This window comes from Brachyistius frenatus, unplaced genomic scaffold, assembly GCF_029030835.1.
Source record: "Brachyistius frenatus isolate BFR_SWC_R1_liver_20210118 unplaced genomic scaffold, ASM2903083v1 Contig_203, whole genome shotgun sequence".
Classification (NCBI taxonomy): Eukaryota; Metazoa; Chordata; class Actinopteri; family Embiotocidae; genus Brachyistius; species Brachyistius frenatus.
The window spans coordinates 500,450-527,500 of record NW_027210802.1 but is presented as its reverse complement, the minus strand read 5'-3'; the positions used below and the strand labels follow the sequence as shown (position 1 = coordinate 527,500).

The following is a 27,051-nucleotide window of genomic DNA, read 5'->3' as shown; positions in this document are numbered from 1 at the left end:
GAGTTAGTGCATCAGCGGCGTTGCAGGGGAGTGAAAATGAACGAATGAATCCATCATATTGAGGGTTCAAAGTCGCTTTCACAGGGGATTGTTGATAAATCACAGATTACCTGATCGATGATGTCATTCACTGGACGTTTTTCAGTGATCTGCATCTAACTCACTTATACCCAATGATCTCATGAGATTGATGACTTTAAATTATTTTCAAAGAAATCAGATAATGATTATTTGCATTATGTAATCACACGAGGGACAACAGGCCTTATCAGCTGTTACACGGGCAGTTTCACACAAGCTGGTAACTCCCATAATTCACTGTGATTACTGGTGCACTTTGATGGGAAAAAAACCTTCATCAGTTCCTTCGTGTTTTGTTGCTACGTGTCTAAACTACTGGGAAGGAAGCTTCTCAAACACATTACAGACGTAATATCTTTGATGACTGTTTAATCGTCAAATAGATCTCAGTTAAGAAAACACTCTCAGGAATTACTGGTTAACAAATAAACTCGTTTTAAGTGTCTATAATGACTCAGCATGAATGTTCAAACACGCGTAACGTGAGAACAAAATTATTTTCTACATAATCTCACCAGTTTTCCAGTCAGACTTTCATTTTGAGGAAGCATGTAAGACGTGGACGTTTCTTCGTGTTTGTTTGATCCACAGACTGTATGAAAGTGGACGTAGCTCCGAAAAAAAGGCCGATCCAGAAGTGCTGCTAACTGCAGTACCACCGAGGGCCACTAGGGGCTGGCTCCAAAAAAAGGCTCTGGCTTCATAGACTCCTATTCAACTTGTCTGTTTGATTGACAGGCCTGTTATCAGTGGCTGTTAAGGTGTCGTGTCCTCAGGTCAGATCCAGCGCTCGCTCTCTGTTTGTCATTTCCCGTCGCTGCAGTCTGTCGCAGACAAAATCATTTCACATATGTACCAAATTAAATAAGTTTTCTAATATACAGCAGTTGCCATTTCGTTCCCGTTTGGCTCACTGTTACTCGCGTCACCGTCTTTTTAAGCGAATCCAAATGTTGTTTGCATTAATTGGAAAAACAAATCCACAATATTGACTGCAGGCGTTTCCAAATCCAAACAGGCTTCACAGAGACGCGAGTTTCAGACGGTTTAATGTGGTGCCGTGTTTTTAAAATGAGAAAATCATAAAGTCTGCCGATCCACACCCACACACATCGTTTAAACACTGTTAATAAATGGTCTTTTTTTTTCTTTTTTTTATCCATATGGGATATCTGATGGGATTCAAACCCCTTTAGTGTTCACAGCAAAGACTAATTAGGAGCTATTTCGGATTATAATGAGAGCAGTTCAGAAGTCTGCAGTTTTGTAAGCTGTCAAAAAGCAACATTCAGCAATTACAAGCGGTATGAACTGTAGCTGCAACAGAGAATCCACAGTCCTGATATTCTTCACAACTCATTTACTCGTCGCTGAGCCAGAGGCCAGGTGTGAATTTCCACTGCTGACCCGGTGCCAGCTCGGCCTGCCCCCACCTCCCCCACCTCCCCCCTCCGGCTGCAGCAGGTCAGCCAGGAGATGTTAACTGACTGTAAAAGCAGGCACTGGCTGCTGGCACTAAAACGCACCCAGTAACCCACATCAAACACACACACACAAACACACACAGAAAGAAAACATGTGGAATACCTGTCCTGGTGCAGACAGTCGCTCTGCTGTTTTCATTTGATAACAAAAGCAGCTGATGAAACTCCTCCGTCCGGCGTCTCTTCAACTCAGAGGAGGGAATCTTACATAAGACGCAACGACAGCTGAAAGTGTCCCCTCTGTGCGAGTCGTCGGGAATCTGTTTTACAGCTTCATTTCAGCTTTACAGGAAACCTAGTTAGTTTTAATGTGAATAATAATTCACCCAGAGCTCCACAGTGGAAATTCTGTATCTACAAAATATAAAATTTCACTTCCTGGCAGGATACACACTGCTGGCAGGTAGAAGTGTACACAGACAGATGCATGATCACACACACACACACACACACACACACACACACACACACACACACACACACACACACACACACACACACACACACACACACACACACACACACACACACACACACACACACACACACACACACACACACACACACACACACATCGTGAAAGAAAGAGCAGACCAGGCATCGGGATGCAGGAGGGGAGAGATGAACAGGAAGGGATAAACGATGAAGTAAAAGGCAGCCATGAATCTAAAATTGGTGAACACGGAGAAAACTTCTTTAGAAATGTATCACTGCTCCGTGACTTCAGCCAAAATCGACAGACCCCATGCTGGATCTAATTGTGTTTGGAACCCACCACCGGTCTGAATTACACAGCAGCCAAGCATCTCGTTTTGGGTCCATCTCCTTATTGTCGATGGCTGCGAACTGAACCCTTCATTTAGAGAGGAAGAGGACCGTCAGCAGCCAGAGCGCCATAAAACAGAGATCCTGCTGCGTCTGGACGGGACGGACAGCAGCTGGTCAAAGAGAACTACTGTACCTTGTAACGGCCTGAAAGAGGACAGACAGAGCCTCCGTGATCACAAGCTATTTATCTAAAGTCAGATCAATATTTGAATAATCTGAACATCACATCAGCAGGTAAAAGTCAGCTTCCTGAATCTCCCGTCATCTTGAAACTACATTTTTCGTACTTAATTGTGCTACAGTTGGGACAAAAGGTCATCTTTGTGAGGAAATGTGAGGAAATAAAAATAAACAGTTATCAAAATAGATGTCTCATTGTCCAACAAGGCAGGTTTCCTTTTGATAATTCCTGCAAAGTATCTGACTTCCTGTCTCACTCATCAACCTGACCTGTTTGCTCCGCCTCCTTTCAAAGATATAATAGTCTATATAGTCTAAACGAATACCGCAAACATAAACGTATTTAAGTCGATCCTCCATTCACCATCTTGCACTATTTCCATGTGTTTTCTGTAATGTTCACTGAATGTTTGCTGCTCTGCTGAACACCAGACTTACAGCTCATGTGGGAGCTCGCTGTCTTCGCTGTCACTGACATTTATAATAGTAAAAAAAACAAAATACATTCTCTGTGGATTAAATAGGAAGTCGAAAAGAAAAGGACAAAACCAAGCGCAGGCCAGTTCATCTGTTAAAGTCCTCTCTGCTAATATGAAGTAAGTCATTGAAACTGGCAGACACGTCTGGTCCGGGAGCCAAAGTTACTATCACACGAGAATCTCTTGTGTCTCGGGGTGGGGGTGGGGGTGCGTGTGTGTGTGTGTGTGTGTGTGGGGGGGGTGCGTGTGTGTGTGTGTGTGTGGGGGGGGGGGGGTCTAAAAACAGACCGGGACGGAAACGATGAAAGGAGCTCCAGAGGGAGAGCGAGAACATCTGCCTCCTTCAGCCACAATGACAAGCAGGCAGACGGAGAGGTTTTCATCTGAGACGGATATATTCTGCTGCATCCGACCAAATCCACACACACATCCACACAGAGCTCGAACACTCGCTGCTTCCCACGTGTGCTTTTGAATATAAATCATTTGTCATTAAAAAAAATCTGATATTTCCTCACAAATCCACTTTAAAAGAATCTGTGAGCTCAAAATAGACAAATCTTCCGAGTCAGCGCGGTTCACAGGCATTAGCACTGAATTATTAACAACATTAAAGGAATTTAGACAATAAATCTGAAACTGATAGAACACAAAGCTTCAGATATGGATGTGACGACAGAGCACAGAAGAGATTCAGCAGCTTCAAGGTGGAAAATCAGGATTAGATTAAAGACGAAACGTGGTCACAATGTCCCTTCTGTTACCGAGTGACGGCACGAAGACAGTTCAGAAGAGTTGGACGGATGTGACGTCTCGGTGATCTTGACCTTTGACCTCTGACCACAACAGCCTTTTCAGTTCATCATTGAGTCAAGGTGAACGTTGCATTCACAAGGGGAAGGAGACAGATCGATGGGATGGAGGCGGGTAAACAATGACCTTTGACTTTTGACTTTTGACAACCAAAACCTGATTAGTTGATTGCGGAGATGAAGTGAACGTTTCTTTCCTGAAATTTGAAGAAAAGACTTCAAAGCGTTCTTGAGATATCGAGTTTACAGCAACGGGAGGACTTGAGGTCATCGTGACCTTGACCTTTGACCGACACAATCAGTTCATCCTCAGGAACCGAGACGATGTTTGTACTCAATTTGAAGAAATTCAATCGAGAACAGAACTGACGACACATGACGGGTTTGATCGCTGTCAGAGGCACAAAAAATGAACAGTCTGGTTTCTTTTAAATAACAAAAAGGCTCTTAGAGAAACAACTTTATACTTCTCAAAGTAAGAAACTAAAAGATTCATTCTGGTACTGGAACAAAAACTCTATTCAGAATATTTAAACAATATCTGGCTTCTTGCATTATTTGGTCTTTTTTGGCTGATTCAGTCAACTTTAATTGGAAATACAAGACGTCTACCACCGGGGACTCTTCTTTGTACACTTAACCTTTGGATTCAGGAAAAATAAATGTTGGCCCCAATAAAAGCAACAAATATTCCTGCGACTTTATAACTTTTGAGATGCCGTGACCCAGTTCTGTCTGCCTGTCATCTTCAAAGACAAAACAATTGGGACAGAGGAAGTCCTGCCATGTTGTAAATGAGCTGCCAGATCTGGACGGAGGCCATTTGTGGTCTCCGTCCTCTCATACGGGACATGTTGTTGAGTTGGACCTTAAATTCACACGCAACGGAAACTTTCCGCTCTTTTTAACCGAGACTTCCCAAAATAGATAATGGAAATGGACAATTAAAATGTATAGTCTAGCCTGCAAGACCAGACGGGCAATCACGCAGAGACCTTGACGTGCACACGAGGGAGCGGGTCCCTCGGTTTGATATTTCATTTCAGGTAAACACAGTCGATATATACATTTACTCAGAGGCAGCAGAACGTGTGCGTCTCCTGCTGAATTCCTCTGGACCACCGAGAGAGCCTTTAAATGGTTGGATATCCAGAATGTGAAGGATACACGCCGAGACACTAAAAACACAACTAAAACACCTGCAAAGTGACTGAAGACCACATCGCCACATTCAGCTGGAGACTCTCCCCATTCGGCGCAGTGACAAGAGATGACGAGAGACCTCGAGCATCTGCCACACGGTTTCATTCAGATTTATTAAAATGGAAGTTTCAAGATTCGTGACTGCGAAGTAGACGAATCTGTGAGGTCCACGAAGATGCACCAGATGTGAGCGCAGCATCAACAATACAAACAAGAGAAAATAACTGACAAGTACAAGGTCACTAAAAAACATTTCCTGCCAAAGTGTCCCTCAGGAAGCGACTGGAACCCGTCCAGCTCCACTAAAACTACAACTTCAGCTATTTAATGTGAAGCAGGAACATTCCTGCAGCAGGTTTCAGACTTCACAGGTGGCAGCTGTCACCTGGTTGAGTCTCTTTACTAGCCCTCATATAAACAAAGATGTGCAGATGTGTCCGAGCTACGAAACAATGACGGGTGCCAGGAATTTTCCAACCTTCATACACGGGTCACCTGAAACAGGATGAAACTCGGGAATCCCATCCTGACGGGCTCTAAATCACATCACCAGAGCCTGACTGAAGTCTGGTCTGCGCTGCATCTGGAATGATGTGGCTGCACAGCTGTCCACCTACATGCAGACGGAGACCCTCGCAGACACCCTCCCTCCCCCCACCCCAAGAATGTGAAACTTCTACGATGTCATGCGAGACGGTCTTTTGGAGAAGAAGCCGAGGAAGATGAGCGGCTGCTCCATCGCCTGCTTATTATTCAATCATATTCCTAAAGGAGAATGACTTCACCACAATTGCTAGATATCCCTCACGGATTCCCAAGGACAGAGAGACCGTCCCGCTGCTCGTTTATTACAGACTCCGGGAACACTGGGAATCACTGGGAGAGCGAGCGAGGCCAACCGCTGAACAACTGTACAAACACGGGTCGGCCTCCGGTCTGGTGTGCCTGATTACAGATGTCAGTGTGCTGAGAAATGTTGTGATAGAAGGCCGCGGTATGATCTCAGTACACTCAGGACAACATAGCACAACACTCCGAATGTTAACACTAACATGTTTAAAGAGGACGGCCTGTTTTCAGATCCTCTTCAACTGTCACGTCACCGTCGCTCAGAACTCCTCAGCGCCTTCCACACTCGCTGACCCTGATTTGAAGGATGTGTTATTGGGCCTGCGTGCAGACGTACATGTGCAATAAACACAGCACCACCATGCACACACACACACACACACACACACACACACACACACACACACACACACACACACACACACACACACACACACACTCAGACGCTCCCACAGTAGCCTCAGAGTTAGCGTGTCCTCGGGGGGTTCGGAGGTCAGGGAAGCTCCCTGACAGGACACAGGCCCATCTCGTGTGTGTGGCATGTTTGGGATTGAGAGTTTCTCGTGTGCTCGTGTGCATAAACAGCAGAAACAAACTGACAAATGTACGATACCATCAGATTGAAGATAACTTTCCATCCCACGAAATCTCCAGACAAAAATGCTTCAGAATGACATCGAAAAAAAGGGTTAAATTTGGAGTATTTATGGACACGAGGAGCTGATTGTTGTAAAAAAAACAACAAAGCGACATATGCTTCTCTTCCACACAGATGACTTCCTCCATCCTCCAGCCCGTGACCCTCGACGGAGCACACGCACACGCACACGCTCACGCACACACACACACACACACACACACACACACACACACACACACACACACACACACACACACACACAAAGTGTAAGGAAGTAGGTGGGAGCTGACAGCGCTGAAGAGGGTCAGTGAGAACATTCAGAGACAGATGAGGGTCACAGAAAGGGACAAACATGTTGGATTTAAAACAGGTCAAAGGCCTCGAAAAATACACGAGAGAAAAGTACTTAAGAGACGTTCGTTCCACCTTAAAGTCCCACGGAGACATATTTCACTTTTAATTATGTGAGGAAGAAACGTTAGAATAGTTGAAGAGCAAAAAAGTCAAAGCAGACCAGATTATTTTCCTCACATATAAATCCAAATCGTCTAAAATAATTTGTTTTATAAAGAAAATCTTAATCACAGGAAACCTTGAGTTAGCTGCTCTATTAAAAAAAAGAGAAAAAAAAGCTGTGAGTGGTATTTGTGAATGTCTGACAGTAGTAATTCTTTCTTTAAATGATAAATTAATTAATGGAATAAATGTCCTACAGCTGGCAAAACCAGTGAGAAACACATGACTGTCGGTCATGTTTGTGTCTGAATTGAACAAGAGGTGTTTGTCTGCTTAATACCTCTCAGTAAATGACTAATTTACATCTGCTGCACCTGGTGACACAGTGCAGTCGCTGGAGAGGCTCAGAAAGACGGAGAGAGGAGGGGGAGGCCGGGGGGGTTATTAAGAGACCTCGGCAGCAGAAGGCAGGAGGCAAAATAAAATGGGGAGAAAGATGGAGGGATGGACGGAGGAGGAGGAGGAGTGTTAATGACCCAGCGAGGTTCGGCCTGTTTCACGGCTCCTTGTGGAGGACGGTCCCATTAGGGCCGTTTTACAGCCTCTCAGCCTCCTTCATCTCCGTCTCTCAGAGCGGCCTCAGTCTAAAACACAAGTCAGGTCGGCTTTACAGCATCCCTGACCTACAAACACGGCAGCAGTAGGCATCAATTAAGGCCCTTTACAGACCTATATGTTCTGTTTATTGAGGGGAGAGAGGGGGAACGCACCTCCGACATGTGGCATGGAAGGAGGAAGGGACTAATATGGATTTCAACACGACACTGTACTTAAAGACTCATGTATGCACTCTGCAATAAAGTAGGAACTTCAAACACCTAATGACATGAAAGACTCTGAAGCACCTGAGGGGAAGGAAGAGGAAGGGAAGGGTTCCTGTTGGCAGTCAGAACGAATGGGCAGTTAATGTGGCGCGGCAAATAGTTACCACGGTGACAATGTGGTCGACATTTGGCAAAATGACTTATCTGTCATTTCAAGATTTTAGGAGATCACCGGTACTTTGACATTTAGAAATGCTGTGAACGGGCAACCAGGTAGATGTCAACGAGTGCCAGTTAGAACCGTTTCTGCTACTTAAAGTGCCATTTAAGAAGGTTTTTGCCACTCGGGACATTTTCTACCACTTTAAGTGCCATGTGGAAACCTTTTCTGCTACTGGAGGTGCCGTTTGGGACCTTTCCTGCCGCTCAAGTTGAAGAACGGTTCCCCTATTTAAACAAAAGTACTGGACAAATATTGACCAGTTGTTGGAGATAGATAAAAAAAAAAAAAAAAAGTCAGTCAAAGTTATCCATAATTCAGAGAGAAAAATGTGTGCACATAACTTTGAGAATGTTCCCTGAAAGCCACAGATGTCCACCTCATGGTAGTTCTGGAGGAAGAAGTCGGGGATCACTGGAGTCGTGGGCGTACGTTACCCAGGAACCACAAATGTTTCTACCAAAGTTGGAGCCAATTCATGCAGTAGACTTTGAGATATTTTACACGATAAATAAAAAAGCTCGCGATGTGAAGCTGGAGTTTCACCGCCATCCCGAGAGTCACACTGTGATGGCTCATAAAAACTATAAAAACAAAATCCAAGTTGTAAAAAGACAAAATATTAATTATTCGAGATCACTTTTATTGCTGTCATGAATTAATTGGGGATTGCGTTTGTTCCCCCCACCACCCCGTATGGCGCAGGGCCAGTCGGATCTTCCCTGGAACCGAACCGTCCACCCACCACAAAAGATGCACGGCTCTGGGGTAAAGAATTGAAGAATTTCTCTCCCTCTCCTCCTCTTTCCAGTCTCTGCTCACCAAAGAAGAAGCCCAACCCTAAACTTCCATTCAATCAGTGAAAGCAATTAATGGGGAAGTCTGTGGTGCCGGTGGGACTCGAGCACCCCCTCCCCACCCCCCCACACCTCGAAAAAAAAACCTTCCCATGCTTGTCCTCAGGAAATCCCAGCCATTTGCACCGTCCTCATAACTAAACCAAAAACTGAACCAGAACTCATGTTGAGCAACTTCGGCTTTTCATTCTCACCACAAAAACATTGAGAAACAAGGATTTGGACGGACGAACAGAAGCAGACAGTCTGCTGTGGTTAGTGATGCTGTGGGGGATTAGGATTTATACAGCAAGAGGAAATAGAGAGTCTTTATGTGAACATTTATGTAACACGTTGGAAGAGTCGCCCGAATTCTCTCCTCTGGTAGAAATTTTACTTCTGAAAATACTGAAGTACAAACAATTGAGCAAAACCTGAAGGCCAGTGTCAAGTATTGGCCTCCATGTACTGTATGTGACATGTTGGTGCCATTTCCAAAGCCTTTCAACCACCGAATCAGATCATTGCTGTTTATTCACATTGAGATTTACTGCACTAAAGCTGCTTTCAGAAGTGTTTGTATTTAAAGATTTGGAAGATTTATAAGCTCTGTAGTGTAATGTGTTATGACAATCCAGTAAGTGTGCTGCCTCAAGTGATATAAACAGATGCTGCACTATTGCCTGGTATGTGTCAGATCCTTGAATGTGGCATATGTTAAAGCTGTGCGTATGTGTATACGTGTAAGAAAGTGTTAGCATGACAGAGGTTAGAAAACTGTGAAAACCAATGTTGCGTAACATTCTCAAAAAACATTTGTCCTGTGTGAATTTTTTTGTTGTGTTTTTCTTTTGACTGTTCTTCCTTTACACTGGAGTCCTCTGCGAGGGGGTGAAGCCAAAAACAGGCAAAGAAATAATGATTGCAACATCCCGTCCATTTCAACACTTTTTATAGTCGTCCTCAAGATCGAACAAATTCCACCTCTCTTGTTGTCATTTCAATCCCTCCGTTGGATTTATGTCCACCTCGAGGCTTCGCCTCCCCAATTCTCTCGGCTATTCACGTCGAGACCACAAATATTTCCCGGGGCGGACGTGGTGAATGTCGTCGTCTCCACCGACCGGGCAGTCCGGTCCACCCGCGGGGAGACGGATGTGTTCGAAGCTCACTGCTGCCACGCGTCTCCTCTCGGGATCAACCGGCTTTTGGGAACTTAATATTGTAAACATTGTGCAATTCTACGAGTATCAGCGCAGAAAGAAAAGCTCACAACATCCCAGTCAACAGTTCATATCCTGATTACTGGTCATCATATTATATTCACCTCATTTCCAAATCACAAACATCCATCACTGAATAAATATTTCGGTGGAACAGAATCTACTGAGTTCCAGTTATTGCTGTTGAAAAAATAAACAAAACCCTGAAAGTTCATTCTTGACCCTGAAAATAGTTTTGACAAAAACACAAATCTTATCCGAAGGTCTAGTTCCTGGCTTTTATTTTGAAACATATTTCACATTTTCTAGTGAGAGTTTCTTTGGTCCATCGTCATCCAGCGATGAAGACAATGAGACATTGTTGAAAACACTGAAAAAGACCTTAAAGGAGCGGTTTGAAGGATTTAGTGGCCTCTAGTGGTCAGGTTGTAGATTGAACCAACTGAATAAGCTTGAAGGCTCATTTTCAGGTAGCAAAGCAAACATGACAAAGATAATATAAAACACGCTCATAAAGGATTTATTCTATGATTTGGAGATCAGGGAGATGATAGTTTTTACTTGATCTGTTTTTCATTGCTTTTCTTTTCTTTGTTTCGTTCACGCCTCGGTGCTGCCTTGGTCCCTCTCCCTCTCTCTCCCTCCCCCTCCCCTTCATCTCCAGCAGAGCTGTCCTGAGCGCTACCCAGCCTGTGCTGACACCACATGAACACAGTCCAGAGCTCCTGTCATTCTCTCGGCCTACAGAAGAGGCTGATGATAAGCCAGAATGTGTGACAGGACAAAAACATGTTACCCTTCTGCACCCGGACGTCTCTCAGCCTCTCTACTGCCTTTATCTACTTCCCCATTCCTTCAGTGATCCTCCGTGATACAGATACCGAGGCCAACAATGTCCCGTTTGGCCTGTTGGAGCAAACCAAACTATGTGGGAACTGGGTTCATCATACGTTTTCTATCTGCTGGGATTCCAGTCATGTTTTGTGGAAGAGGCTGTTTCCTTTGGCTGTCGACAGATTCATAAACAACACCGCTGTGCACTGTGGGGCTTTGGATAGTGTTTCCAACGGAGCCCCTTCAGCCAATGATAATAATAATCCACTGACAGGCATGGAGTTGGATCATTTCATTTTCAGATGTGTCAAAGACTGTTAAATGTGAGAAAACAAAGTCCAAAACCCATAAAAACACTATATTCAAATGCAGTCTAGACAACAAACCCACCTGAGGCCGGCTGACCGTGAGCAGCGTCTACGCCTGGCTGCAGCGCTGCGTCTGTTTGCCGCTGCAGAGAGCTGGCGCGGCTGCAGCGCATGGCGTACCAGTAATTCATGCAACACCTTCGGTTCAGCCAACCCCATTAAGGTTAAAGCAACACAATATTAAAGAGACGCTGGAATTTTTTACAAACAGCGGGAGCTTGTCGAGCTTACTTTGTATGTTTCTTGGTTACATCACTAAAAGTCTAATTGGTTTTGGAGCCGCTCTTACTTCAAAAAAAATCACTGTAAGTTATTAGAGAATAAAACCTTCAATAAATGCAGTGTTCAAAAACATATATGAGGGTGTTTCACACTAGTTAACAAAACCAAAAACTCTAACAGAGGCTCAGCTTGCCAATGAATCCACAACAGCACCGCAGTGACACATATTTCTGCGTCAGATATGTCAGTCGGAGAATGACGACTTCTCCACCATGAAGCGAACCAACCAACTCCTCCTCCAGGAGATGTTTGTTATATGAGTGAGACAGACAGAGGAAGCGGTCGCAGCGAGGCGCTGCGTCCTTCCTTCCTCACGCCGGCTCCTTCGTCTGCTCTCTGCTATTAATTAAACCATTAAAAGGGATTAATAAGCAGAATGAGGCTCCAGTCTCGACAACATCTGATGAGAATTAGAGGAGGCTTTGAAACGATGACCCTGATGCCTTTTGCTTTGGCTCCCACTTCTTCAAATCCTCCTCCTCCTGTTCACCCTCGTTGTTCTTTTACTGACTTTTAAACACCAATCGAAGTTATTTCACTCATCTGTCGCTGACATGTCTCTCTTTCTTCCTTCTCTGCCTGTTTTCTAATCCTAGATTGAAAGCATGTGGATGCAGAGAGGAAAAGAGCCAGAGGGCAAACACGACGAGGATTACTGCCCATTGTTTCCCATTATTACAGCTGATTGCAATCCAGATTCCTCTGATTGTTTCCTGCAGGCCGTCTTAGTCCCTCCCACCTGTCTCCCCTGTGAGAAGGCTGTCTGAATGACTGACACACACACACACACACACACACACACACACACACACACACACACACACACACACACACACACACACACACACACACACACACACACAAGGCAGCGCATCTGTTAGCCACTCCGCTCTCCAACAATCACACACGACTGTGTTGGGTTGGGTTTAATATTCAGTAAACATAACGTACGGACCCCTGAACCTCACGTTTAACTGACAGAGACCACCTGCGCTACGTTGCAACATAACACTGTGAGATTTAACAGACCGGAGAACGGACATTCAGAAGACTAATTAATGTGTCATTGCAGCGGCTGCTGGCAAGTGTTTGAACTTGATTGTCTGCAGTGTTGGATTGATTTTAGGCAAAGTGCTCTAAAATGAATGCAAGTTCCATAAATTCACTGAGACCTGTTCCAGAAACTGGAGGCTGGTTTTAAAGGCTTAAAGAAGAGCTGCTGTTAATACGAGCTTCATCTCGTCTCTTAATCTAACTCAAAAGATCACTTTTAATATTCCTGATTGTAAGAGTCATCTCAATAACTGATGGTGCAGAAACCAGAAAGATCATTGTTTGACATGTATCTATATTATAATCAAAACTTTAGAGACTGTTCTTGAGTTAATTAAATCAGATTACAGGAAAGATGATAGGAAAGCCAAATGTTTGTGTCTTCCATCAATCTTACCACCTTCACATATTTCACTCTCACAAGGGGAAAAAGCCATAAAACTTCTTGCAACAGATGAAACAGATCGTCGGTCTTCAAAGGGATACGTATGAAACAGAAGTGGGAGGTGAAGCAATAAGAGCACTTCGTTTTGAAATGACTGCAGCGTTGGAGCGTGAAAGAAACGGAAGTGTAATATGTGATTTAAAGGGAGGAAATGGAAGATGAGAGCAGGATGGGACGAGTCTGACTGGGAATCAGAGAGTCAGAGGTGAACACTTAGTGATCGGCGTTAACTTATATCAACATCCATCCAGTGAGCTCAGCAGCAACCGTAGGCCACGATGCTCACGTGGAACAAACAAGGAGCTCCAAATGTCCATTTATAAAAGGCACAAACATGTTGTTCCAGAGCAGCAAAGTCTGCAGCTAAAACAAAGTTGTGGAATTTAATAAGGTTTTAGTTTCAACTTATGTGTTATTTTCCAAAATTGTAAAATAAAATCTTTACTCACACACCTTACATGTTAGAAACGATACACATGCATCAATAATCTGCTCCTTAGCTGCTCCGGTTACGAGCAGTTTGATTTATCTCTCATTCACTACACCTGACAGTTGTAAGAGGGATCAGTGTTTGGCACAGGATAACCACTGAGGGAGGACGGATTTACAGATCAAAACTTTACCATCCTGAAACTCTGGCACACTCACAGATCCTTCCAGATAATTTATGTATCTACAAGTGCGAGAGAGAGAGAGAGAGATGAGTTGATGCGGAGAGGACTTCTGAGGAGGTAAAAACAAACTGTCCTACCTGAGCACTCGTGCTGCAGACCCTTGCCGTAGTTCCCCTTCTCACAGATGCAGTCGTACTGTCCGGTGTGCGTGCCGCACTTACAGCTGGCCATCAGGTCGCAGCAGTCTCGGCCCGCCTCGCACAGCGACGAGCAGCGGGACAGATCCTCCTGGATGTAGCTGCCTGTCGGGAGGTCTGAGGGGAGGTGGGACAAAGAGATGAACCGTGTGTCAGGACCAACCCGTCATTTTAAAGTGCAGAAAACCAAATGTGTTTCATTTCAAAGTGCATAATGATGGAAAAAGAGGTCTGACAGGGTAAAAAGTCTTTAGGAACAGCAAAACAAAACACGTGACTGAGAGCAACGAGTTTTGAGACAAACAGACACCTCAACCACAGAAATCCAGACATGGAACATTCAGCAGAATCACTTTCATGCACGAACAATCTCAGAAAAAACAAGTCAGAGAAAGAAGTCCAAGAATAAAATAGGAGCTGTGACATTAATGTACGGACGGTAACTTGATGTTGAGCCTGGGGACAAAACAAGGGCTCAGAGGAGAAACTGTCTCTGCTATCATGGCTCTGATTTCAACCACTGGCAAGGCAGGAGCTCAACATGTGGCGCAACATGTGGCTCTGTGTCTGCTTTGAGGCTGTTGTTGGCAGAGTCGCCGGCCGACTTCAAGACGGACCGGCGTGTGAGAGGCCGACCGGACGGCTGAGCTGATAGCGTGGTGTGTGTTGGCTTGTTCTGTCTTACTGAGCTCTGCTGCTGCACCTCCGTCTGGAAACCTCAGACCCCGTGTGTGTGTGTGTGTGTGTGTGTGTGTGTGTGTGTGTGTGTGTGTGTGTGTGTGTGTGCGTGCGTGCGTGCGTGCGTGCGTGCGTGCGTGCGTGCGTGTGTGTGTGTGTGTGTGTGTGTGTGTGTGTGTGTGTGTGTGTGTGTGTGAGACGTATACAGCCGGCGTGATTTACGGCACACTTTACACTCAGCGCTGCATTCAACTGTGATATTTTATGGTGATGTTTTTAAGTTTTAAAGCCGTGACTGAATCCCTCATTTCACCAAATGGTGGGAAGTTCCCGTTGACGTGTGGGAAAAGAGCTTCGCTACGTCTAATCTGTGTGGAAGTGAGGTCTAACTGAGAGTACAAAACAGGAGTGACAGGAATGTTCTCAGATTCTATGTAAAATATCATCTGCTTCCTTTTAAGTAAGATTTGAGTCATAACAGAGTCAAAAGCAGCTTCATTGAAGGAATGTTGCTGCAGGTCAGATAGTGATGATGGGAGCACTCAGAGACACAGTTAAAACGCTTCAGCTTCCATCGACCGAAACATGCCGTCACTCTCCCCTGTGTAGCTGACAGCGGTGAGCGGGAAAAGAGTGAGATGGGATTTCTCTTTAAAGCTGTGAAGTGAGATCACAGATGTTTCTTTGAATGGAGTTAACTGGAGTTAAGTCTGGAAGGTGAGATTCTGCCTGCGACTGCATCTTCTTCTGTTCTTTTTACCTTCGTGCAGAGCGCGTCGAGCCAGGGCCTCGAACTCGGCGAAGTTGTGCACCAGGTAGCAGTGCTGGTCCTTGGGGTGCGAGGCCATGTCGTGGAGCTCCCTGATGTTTCCCTGCCAGATGCCCAGAGTGAAGATCTCCACGCCTCGTTCTCGCAGGGCCGCCGCCACCGGCCGAGGGTCTCCGCCGTTGGAGTAGCCGTCGGTGATGAGGAAGATTGCCTTGGTGGCGTTACCGCGGGAGTGACGGAGGATTTGCTGTTGGAGAAGAAGAAGAAGACACGCGGCCATTAAGTTAAGATGAGACCGACTTTCAGTTTCACTGAAGAAAGAAACGAAAAGAAAACGGTTCACAAAAGAACGTTTTACAGGTAATTATGAAATAGAGTAAAATCACAAACTATCAATGGTTTTTATTCAAATTAAACTGACAACATATCACAAGATAGTAGGAAGTAATTCTCTGCTTCACTTAGCTTACATATGTGTTTAAACTGTTTTTGACAGAAGCAGCGTGAAGCTGCAGATCATCCCGACAGGAAGTCAGACAGTAACAGCCTCAAGAATCCAGCCAGTTCTTACATTAAAACATCCTGTGTTAACCCCTGATCTTATATCACATCAATCTCTTCCCCCCGTATCTCAACAAGGACATGAAATGCGTTTTTCTCCTGCTAACATGCACTGTATGTAAAAATAGTTCCGACATTTCTATAAAGATATCAATCTTCTTATGTAACTCTGAAAGTGTGTAACTTTCCCAGCATGTCATATTTATTCATGCTGTTCCTGTATCTGTTGTAGAGGACGATCACGCGTTGTTGTGCACGCCACGACGCTCCCAACGACGCTCCATCTTTATTGAATAACGAAGAACGTCACACTAGACCACTAAAAACAGCCCTCAATTCTAGGGTTCCTAAAAAACCCTCCATCAGCAGGACAGGCAACACGGGCAGGATGAGGAGGAGGGACACGCACAAAAAAAAAACAAAAAAAAAAAGGGAGAAAGCTCTACAATTGTAATTATTCCTCCGACAGACGAGGCAGCTGCTCTCCAGTGGTCTGAAACCACCAGAAGAACACTGGGCAGCGCAGACCGAGCTGCTGCGTCCGCCCCAGACACCAGCTACAGTTCCCAAACTAACTTTAGCCACCGTTTACAATCCACCACATACAATTAGACAGGACATTAAAGGCAGAGAAACATATCTTTATTTTTTTTCTCTCAAGTAAAAAAGAAAAGAAAATTCAAACAGGACCATCTGCTCGCTGCGCCGCGGAGGCCAAGTTGAAAGGGTCTCGGTTTTGTTGTGGAGCTGTGTTAAATGAGGTTAAGAGGGATATGTGGAGTGGAGAAGTCCCCCGGGGCAACGATGGATAGAAAAGAAAAAGAAAGTTGAGCAATAAGGTGGAGAGAAAATAAAAGAAGGAAAGAAAGTGAAGCAGCAGAAGGAGCCAAGATGAAGTCAGTATGACAGATATCCACTTACTCACTTACTGAAAGCCAGAAAGGTCACGGGTATATCGTAAAGAATAAAAAAAAATAAAGATGGGAGGGAAACAAAGGAAGTGTGTTCGAAGAAGCCTGTTTTTCTGTATTTCTGAATCCAAGCAGGACATTATAGCGACACATGACAGCCTGTAAAACAGGAGGTGCAGAGGGAGAGGAGACACGCACAGGGTGTGACCGCCGAGCCGGAGGAGAGAAAGCGCTGCTTCTTTATTGTCTAATTGGCGAAACTTCAAGCAGCTCTGGCAGCAGCGGTGTAATTACAGAGGCTGTGGAGCGAGGCGGCGAGGGGGGGGGGGGGGGGGACGGAGACGGAGACGGAGACGAGAGACGACTTTGTCTCGGTTCTTGAAGCTCCCGCTGCCCCGGTTGTCGGTGCTACGCCGTCTCCCCGTCCCCGACCCGCCTGTCAAACATGCTGATGTTTCTGTGTAAGTGTTAACATTTAAGATCTTTCCTGGACAGAAAGAAAATCAACGTGTGCTTTATTTGTACGTTTTATTATTTTTTTTTATCGTCAGCTCAAAGTGATTTCTGGGCCGCAGCGGTTAGCCGTGAGTGTTAGCGACCGGGGAGATGCTACCAAACGGAGCATACGCATGTAATACCCACTAATGATACCCTCCCGAATAGCCTCTGCATATCTTCGGTCAGAGTATTAACATAAAGGCGACCACAGGAGCCAGCGTGTGGGAAAGCGCTGCCCTTTACAGTAACTCTCAGCGTGCACTTTATCATCGGAGGCGAGAGACGCAGCGAATAATGTGCGTAACCGACGGTAACGATGGCTCATCATTACACTCAGGTTTCACAAACGCAGGACAGAAGCTCCTGATTGATGGTTTAATCGTAGATTTCAGACGTTTTTAGCTCATGAAATGTTTTGTTTTCGGGGTAGAACAGGATGAAAAGATCAAATATTTTGAAGATCACCAAAGCTGAGTTCAAGCTTCAAAGACGAACAGATGTGTTTGAGACAAAGCCAACAAGTTGTAAAAGTTAATTCCAATAGAAAGAATTTATTTTCCAGTTTTTAAAATGTTAATCGTTTTTAGACCGTATTAAATTCCACATAAAACAAAGGGATGAGATCACGTTTCTTTCAGTCTGAACTGCGCTGCATCTAAAAATAAAGAAGACAACCGTGAACTCAACTTTAAAGATGATGATTAGCATTACAGAAACAGTCTAGATGGCCCGGGCTGAGTATTCTGACCCGATGCTCAAAGTGTACGACTCATCTGAAATAATGATCGGTCACAAAGCCGGCGGACGGGAACTGAATCTGTCCTCTACTCCAGCGACTCATCTCATCCTGTACGTCATCCTACCCGAACATCTCGTACATCTCTTCAGTTACGCACTTGGCAGCTCCGGAGAGGAGATAATAAGCAAGCAGCAGTGGGACAGTTTAAGTGTATGTGGTTTAGAGCCGGTGATATCTGTCACAGCAGCGGTGATAGTGCGCGGACCAACAGGCCTCGAGGGATTAGCGGTAAGAGCGGCGGATCTTTCTCCGCTCAAAAAACGCCTCGATGTTTGGCAGGAAGCAAGAGAGAGTCAAGCTCCAATCTATTTTATAATTGTTGAGACATTTCAGAGTGAGAATGGATGAGAACACGTATTAGACTCCAGCTGAATGTGGTTGTTTTACAGAACCAACTTGCAACAGCACTGACCTCCTCAAAGCGCTGATGAACCACCGATTTGAATAAATCCAATAAATAAAAGCTAATGAAGAGCTGGATCGTAACTCCGATAGACTCCAAACAGATGCTCGCATGATTAGAAACTTCAAAAGCAGGCACCTCTCGTTGCATTTGGCAGAAGAGAGTACAAAACCTTTCCACACCTTGAGGGGCTGAAGCCGCTGCCAGGTTCCTCCAGCTGTTAATCAAAGGCTTATATATGCATGGCAGCTACCCTGCATGCTAAATGAGGACCCCCCACCACCACCAGCAGGCTGCTGTTGCTCCTATCAGCCCCTCCTGCCACTTTGATCAGAGATGAACCCACCTGGTTCTGAGGAAAGATGCGAAATGATTTATTGATTTTTTTTTTTTTTTCCGCCACCGGCAACAAGTTGGCATCGAAAGAAATCAATAATTAAAGGAGATTGAGAAACGTACAAAAGCTACATCGGTCAAACTGCCAAGTGTTTTTCTTAAGTTCAGTTCACTCCAAACAACAAAGAAGAAACGTGCTCTTGTTATCTCGTCTTGAATACGTCCGTTGATGAACTCTCATGCACTCATATTGAATGCTTTACAACTTCAGACGTTCCTTCTGGCATCGCTGACAGAGAACGGCAACCGAGGGCGTCGATCTGAACCCTCAAGGTCGGTATTTTGAAGCGGTGAATTCGTACAGAAGGAGTGTCTTTGTGTTCTCTGAGACGAGTTGAATGGAAGTCTATGGAGTCGCCCCCTAGCTGCCTTCGGTGGTATTGCACTTTAAGGTACGTCATCATTGGCCTCATTTTTCAGACCCGAAGATTCGGTCCACTTTTCGACAGAGTCTCTGAGTGCAGCTCAGCATAAGAGGCGAGCCTGCGTGTTATCATCCTGTATTGTTGTTTTTTTTTACTTCCCTGAGATCCACCTTCCAAAAACAAAACAACTTTACTAGCAGCCATTCCACAAAGGATAAAAAAACAAAAGCATCCGTTCGGAAAACCGTCTCCTCATCGGTCGGAAGTTCGGAGCGCTTGTTTTCACAGGCTATCTGCTCTTGGCTCGGCTGGTAAGAAAAACAACAACAACTCTGCAGGGGCCAAACAACAATATGCGCACACATACTGGACATGAAATTACAGAGACCAGACTCAACTGTGTTGAGCAACATCTCAGGGACACATACTTTGGATATTTAAGATAAACTGGGTCATCTGTGGAGATGATTTGTTTCCTGGTTGAATCTGGAATTTGCCACAAAAGTCCATCCCACAAATTCATATTTTCTGGATCCTGTTTTTAAGGTGAATGAATCCTGAAATGTTTTGACATGAGAGCACATGTAAAGCACATGTATCGGCCTTTTCTGGATCGATTGCTGAACATTCACCTTCAACTTTTGATCACATATTGTTTCGTGCCACATCATCTCTTCTACCCGGGCTGTCCGGCTCTGGTTTTGCTCCGTGACACTAACACAGTGAGGTTGAGGCCATTCAGCTGCCCAACGCTCACACAGGTGGTCTTGTATGTTTTAGCTTTTCTATTGCAAGGAAACTATATTTTAGTTTTAATTTTCCCACCTTTCAACCTGTCTGTTAATGGAGTTGCAGAGACTTGAAACTCCTCATGAATGTCATCTTTTTGGCAATGTTCGGTTATTATCATTTGCTCAATCAAATTCTCTGAAGTTTCCGACGTTCATAATTTAGAGTTGGTTTTCAAAAAAGGAACTTCACCTCAGAGTCGAAATCAAACCTGTTTTAAACTCTCCATTTACTGGACAGAAAGCTGTTATAACTGGTCAATAAATGTTCCCAAACTAAAAATACACAGTTTGATGTTAACACACCTATACATGAAAAACCACCAGCTACAGCTCTTCTATGGCAGTAAAGGCAGCCTCCAGCTATAATACATATACAGTAGAAGGGTTAGTGATCCTCATACAACACTGTGACAGCAGAAATAAATCGATCCTGAAAAGCTTCTGTGAACCGACTGACCTGTCAGCTTTTACAATACAGAAACTGTGAACAAACACGTCGAAGTAGAAAGTAATAGTCCAAGCAGTTATGACAAATTTGCACAGGATGAAGAGTTGGAAACGCTGCTGTATGTCTGTTCCTATAAAGTATATTTCTCTGGCATGTCCTGTAACTTCACCTGCACATGAAGCCATCCCACATGACCCGTTACCGAAAGGTACATTTTTATGCAGAGATGTCTTACTTCAGAAAAATGCAGACAGAAAATAAAAATCGGACATTTTCAAGTCCTTTTTGCAGCTTGAAATAGTGTCAAATGTGAATTTTAATGTACTATTAATCGGAAAATGTGTCTTCAGTCAGCTGGAGGAGCCACAGGACGAGTCATTCACAGCTTCGCTGCAGCAGACAAAAAGAAAAGATCACTCATCAATCACTGCGCTGAAAGTGGAGGCTTCCAAAACCACAGAAGATACTTTTGATGTTACATAAGCACTACATAGATAATTGTTAACCTGTCTGGATTATAGTTGGCAAACCTTTAGGGAAAGCTATTCCTAGAACAAGAAGGCCATTCCAGGAAATTGCTCCCAATTTGGCAACCTTTGGACTCATTTACCACGACTTAATAATTTAAAAGCTTTCGCTGCAGTCTGTCCGTGTCATGTGGGCTTCGTAAGCAGAAGCAGCTTTGACCGAGAAGTGTGATGGCATCCAAAAGTGTTGGAGGAGAGTGCGGACAGTCGGTTAATTGGCAGCCGGACGGCTGAGTGAGTTAGCACGACGGCTTCTGTCACAACACCATTCATCAAACTCAACAAGTCCACCGGGAGCGACAGGAGAGGAAAGAGACGCCGAGCAAAAGGGGAGAAGCTCACAACGTGAGAGAAACCTTTCAGGCAGTGACCGGGATCCAATCGCAACACTGCATTGTGGGTAATTGGACGAGGACAGCCGGGGTGACTAAGTGGGGAAGAATAACAGGAGCAGTTACAGTCTGAGTGGACGATGTTGGACGATGGTGAGGTCACACTGCCTCGTGTTGTGGATCTCGGTTACTTACATTTATCTTATGTCCTGTTTTTATGTTTAAAATTGTCAGTATTTAATAAGGTGGAAGTATGGCAGGTCCATGCAGTCAGACTTCATCCTGTCACAATGTTTGCACAAAATGTGACATTATGAAGTACAGGTTAGGATTATTCTCTCATTTCATTTATGGTGTGTTTTCTTTTGCATTTTTCCAAATCAGATGAAGACCAACGTCCTTTAAAAGCTGCTTTACTAAACTTGTGACCTTTTCCCCTCTGAGAGCTACTTTGAGCTACCGGGTAGCTCATGAGCTGCTGGTTGGAGACCCTCTCTACGACCTGGAGCCTCTATGTGTATTTCTACTCTTCTGTTTTGGCGTTTCGTTCAACATTAGACATCTTTTCATGCTGCAAAAAGGCAGCGAGGAGGGAAAATAAAGCTCTCATGCAGGCTAACAAGCTGGCTAACAGTCCGTTTTCTTCTGTGGGACTGTTGTTACCCCCTTCGGGCCGCTTAAATAGAAGTGAGTTGTGCAACACAGCTAATAAATGTCCATCGCTGACTCCGTTCCTCCATTTTGGAGACTTTGGATGTCCGTTCTCCCAAAGGTTTTGCTATTGTGGGATTCATTTCTTGGTGCCTTTGAGTTTAGCCAGAATAAATATGATCATTTTTGTTTTTAAACCAAAAATAAGTGATTTAATTTGGTATGTTTAGATTTCTGTATCCCAGTACAGTTCAAATGATCAGTCACCAGAACCTCACAAATCATGTTGATATAAAAAAAAAAAGTCTGGCAACGTACGCTACAGGAAGTTCTATACATCTGACAGAGAAAGACATTTTTAACAGAATTACATTGGAGAGTGGAAGAAGGCCCACGAGTTACGTAATGTTTGCAACAGAAAGATCATTACCTCAGTGCCCGAGCACAGAGCGGCCATCATCTCCGAGCTCCGGCTTACATTTTGAAATAAACAAAAGACAACAGTGCGGTGGAGCTCGATGCTTTTCATGCCTCCAGACGGCCGTGTTGAAAGTGCTTATGTGCAGGGAACCGTTTGGGGACCGTCGCTGGCTCAAAGCATCCATGAAAACTTATCTCATCCAGACTGAGCTCCGACCGCACCGCAGTCAAGACGCAGCATTTTCCTTTGTTATGCTGACTGTTGCTGCTGTACTCGCATTTCTTCCCCCCATACCCTCCCACCCCCCACCCCCACCTCCTCCCTCACTTTCTCCTCCTCGGGGGTTTATTTGTCTTGGCACCAGGCGCAGGTGGAGACTTCCTCTTATAAAGCAGAGAATTGAGATGTCTGTGATAATAAGTAACATATTTATGGAGAGGTTTCAATTTATTGATTTTCTTGTTTGCTCTGGCCTTCGTTGGTTGGATGAATTATACGAAACCTCATAACAACAAGAGGAAGCACAAGCTGGGAGGTCAATTGAGGAGGAGGAGGAGGAGGAGGACGTGTTCGGGGCCTCATTGCTCTGAGTTGCAGCAGATTTTCTACCATGGAAAAACTGAAATCACATGATGCTGCACATACTTATTCTCCAGGAAACATAACTACAAATATGCTGTTGCTGGGAAACCCCCCGTTTGCATGTAGTGTTTGGCGAAGTGATGATATTTGTGTGCTTTCGTATTTTCTCCTTTGTAAACGTGATAGGGGAGGTATGGGGGGACGGGGGGGTTGATCTCTATCCCATGCTGGGTTTTCCTGCCAGCTCACGGCATTTCAAAATGAGCTGATTAAAGTCAAAGCCACCGCATACTCCGTCTGGATATTTGGACAGCGACTTGGCGCGAGGTTTCTTACGGACAACCAATCAAAACAGAAATCTCACACAATCACACCAGGTGAACGTTACAAACACAGACAACAGCGTATTTGTGGCTTCACATGCGTGTACCAATTACCTACTTCGAGTCATTTACACAAACAGACACACACACACACACACACACACACACACACACACACACACACACACACACACACACACACACACACACACACACACACACACACACACACACACACACACACAGCAAAGAAAACAACCCAATGGAATCTGGCACTCTCAAACTCTAACCTCAACATAGCAAGTGGTTTACTAATAGACCAACACGCCTTAGGCCATAAAAACATGTTATTTAGTTTGCCACTACTTGCTCTTTGAAATACTTTTGGTTTCTTCAAGGTGCCAACGTATGAAGCTTTTTGGTCAAATTTCTAATCTCGAGACGCCAAAAGTAAATCTGTGCGTTAAAGAATCTGTGATTTGTGCCTTTAATCTCAAAGCTGTGGATTTCTGTGTGAATGCAGCATTTCAGAGTTGTGAGTTTAATCAGAGAAAATCTACACGACACTAATCAGAAGCAGTCGAAAGTCTTTTTATTGAAAAGTGAAAAGTCTTGAGAGATCATTTAAGGATGCTCATCACAAATCTTTATTGTGAAATATGAAGTAGCTGCTATTAAGTATTTTTCAAGGCTGAAATGGTTATTTCTAATACAGTTTAATCTGCAGATTTCACTTTTCTTCTGTTTAGAAAATGTGAGAGAATAGTGAAATATAGCATTTATGAGTCCAACTTACGTTCTTTAACTCAAATAAATTACCAATCACTTCAATTCAATTTATATATTTAGTGTCAAATCCCAACATTCGTTATTTCAGGGCACTCCAGAAAAGTAAAGTCCTAAAAACAGAACTTTACAGCCTTTTATAAAGGAACCCAACAATTACATCAACATGTGACAACAAACTGCTTTTAAGGTCAACAATAAACTTTGCATCTCAACCTTTCAGTTACCGAAGACAATAAAACCGCTGAGAAAGATTTGAATTTGAGCATCTGCATTTGCAATATTTCTGGAGAAACTCCCTTTACGAGGGAGGATCGAGTCTTATGATCTGACACAGAGAGTTTCCAAGATCAGGACCATGAATCTTAACTTTTAAGCCAATGTGGACACGAACTTGGTATCGGCTTCAAAATTACAGCATCAGTCAGTCTGTATTCAACACAAAAAGAAAACATTTTATCTAAAAAAAAAATGTGCCAGACAAAAAAAAAAAGCAACAGCACAGTGGTCTGATGGAAACACACTTTTTCCAGTGAGATCAAGAAACCACTGTTTTCTACTGGAATCCGTAGTTGAATGAGGCAGTTGAACTGCAGACCGCTGAAGCTGCTGACAGTCTGTTCCTGATGCCTGCCTGACCTTTGACCCCGCCAGCCACAGTATTAGTCTTCAAAGCCTCCTCACACTCCTCGCTGAATCGCACATTTTACTTTGTGTCTCTCTCCACCTCAACACTCTCACTGACCCCACCAGCTAGCCTTTCATTTATCGCTGCAACACACACACACACACACACGCACACACACACACACACACACACACACACACACACGCACACGCACACACACACACACACACACACACACACACACACACACACACACACACACACACACACACACACAACGCTGCAGTCAGCAGCACCCATCAATCGTTGAGCAGTATTTTAAGTAAGCGGGAATCTGTGTGTTGGTGTGAGCACGTTTATGTGTGAACGTGCACTCAGTGGAAAGAACAGAGTGTGAGGTTAGGAGAGGGTGGGTGTGTGTGTGTGTGTGTGTGTGTGTGTGTGTGTGTGTGTGTGTGTGTGTGTGTGTGTGTGTGTGTGTGTGTGTGTGTGTGTGTGTGTGTGTGTGTGTGTGTAGGAAAGTGTGGGTTCTCAAGCGTCGGTGTGTACTTGTGTACGTCTGACTGGCCTGCAGATACTTTTGCAGTCGACCAAGTTTTAAGCTATTTCCATCATAAAATACTGCACTTGTGCAAAGCGTCAGGTAGGTGGCAGTAACTCACCGTCAGGCTAAATGCTAGTCACCTAATTATGAGACAAAGAAGTAATAAATCATCCAAAAAAACGTATCACTGACCTTTTTCAAAGCAAACTTTTGCACAACATAAATAGCTGAAAGAGCACAGGTGTGTTTAATAACCCGGCTTTCAGCCCCTGGTATGATGCATGGTAAACCCCGAGCATTATCTATCCCAGCAGGGTCTGAGAGGGTTGGGCTCTGCACTGCAGGGGATAAATGAACTGTGTGACACAGCTGTGTGTCAGAAATGACAGAAAAGGTGAAATTAAAAACACTAAAGGAAGCTTTGTTTCACTGTTTGAGTCCCAGACCTCCTCTGAATGCAGAAATCAGATCTCAATGCATCCCAGGTGGGTTCACACCTGCACCCAGGAACCAGGTTAACTCCAGTTATGAACAGCCTCCATGTTACTGTGAACCTGTGAAAAAAAGGTCTATCTGAGAGACACATAAGCAGCCGTCTTCGGACGTCACATGAAATCAGCGCTGCTCTCTTTAACTGCCATGTTTCTCTGATTAACTTGACAAGTGTTGACGCAGCTTTCTGGCTCCAACTGAAATATCCAGTCACAGCTGATTGGTTGAAGTTTACACCTTAAGAGAGTAAACTTAACACAAGAAAGGTTGTAACATTAGAGATGTTTCATTACATTTTAGGGATCTCGTCATCACTGCAGGAGTACACAGACTCATGAATGAATGAGTGTGTGTGTGTGTGTGTGTGTGTGTGTATGTGTTTCTGTGTGTGTGTGTGTGTGTGTGTGTGTGTGTGTGTGTGTGTGTGTGTGTGTGTGTGTGTGTGTGTGTGTGTGTGTGTGTGTGTGTGTGTGTGTGTGTGTGTGTGTGTGTGTGTGTGTGTGTGTGTGAGACTCATGTTTGTACAACGCAGGGCTCAAGTGGTGAAATCCATCCTTATAAACAGCAGCTCCTGAAGGCTCCCTACTTGTCGATCAGATTTTTATGAGTGTAGTCAGTGAGCCTAAAATCCTCGTCTCAGTGGAGCAATCAGAGCAAAATGTAAAAAAAACAGAGTGACGGAAAGGTCTGAAATTACATTTGTGTCTGTCGAGGGGGTTTAATGACATCTGTGTTTTACAGAGCTGGGAAGTACGAAGACTTCCTCCCTCTCCGGTCTCCGTGTGCTGCTGAGCTCTTTCTTAATGCAGAATCTCTCTGAAAGGGGTGAAAACAAGGTGCAGAGGATAATTGAGACTTCACAGCTGCAAGTAGCGAGTGAATAATTTCTTTTGCTCCCGGGTTAAAAGCGGTGTGATGATTTCCCATCGAAGAGATCGACTGACTGCTAATGTGTAAAAGAGGAAAGAAATGTGGAATATTTGTCACTCATTGCAGGTTGTTTTTTTATCACATCTTAATCTCACTGGCTTTTGCCGTTTCCTCTTCCTCTCTGGAGGCATTTTCAAACATTCAATCAAGGCGTAAACCTCACACCCACTTTGCGCAGTGAAAGAACACTAAAAGATGTCGAGGCTCTAACCCTGATAAGCATCCACAACCGCAGAGCCACAGTCATTTCCACCGAGTGAGCACTGGCGAACGTGAAGGATCTGGGTGTTTTCCATCAAACACGCACA

General features: G+C 44.4%; 1 protein-coding gene across 1 annotated transcript in view; it reads right to left on the bottom strand.

Moving 5' to 3' along the window:
- svep1 (sushi, von Willebrand factor type A, EGF and pentraxin domain containing 1) overlaps positions 1–27,051 on the bottom strand; it is an 82,937-nt gene that overhangs the window by 42,968 nt on the left and 12,918 nt on the right. Inside the window, exons 2-3 of the mRNA XM_069718935.1 lie at positions 15,347–15,602; positions 13,849–14,025 (exon numbers count right to left, since the gene is read on the bottom strand). Of these exons, the coding sequence (XP_069575036.1) occupies positions 13,849–14,025; positions 15,347–15,602 (433 nt within the window). The remainder of the gene's footprint in view (positions 1–13,848; positions 14,026–15,346; positions 15,603–27,051) is intronic.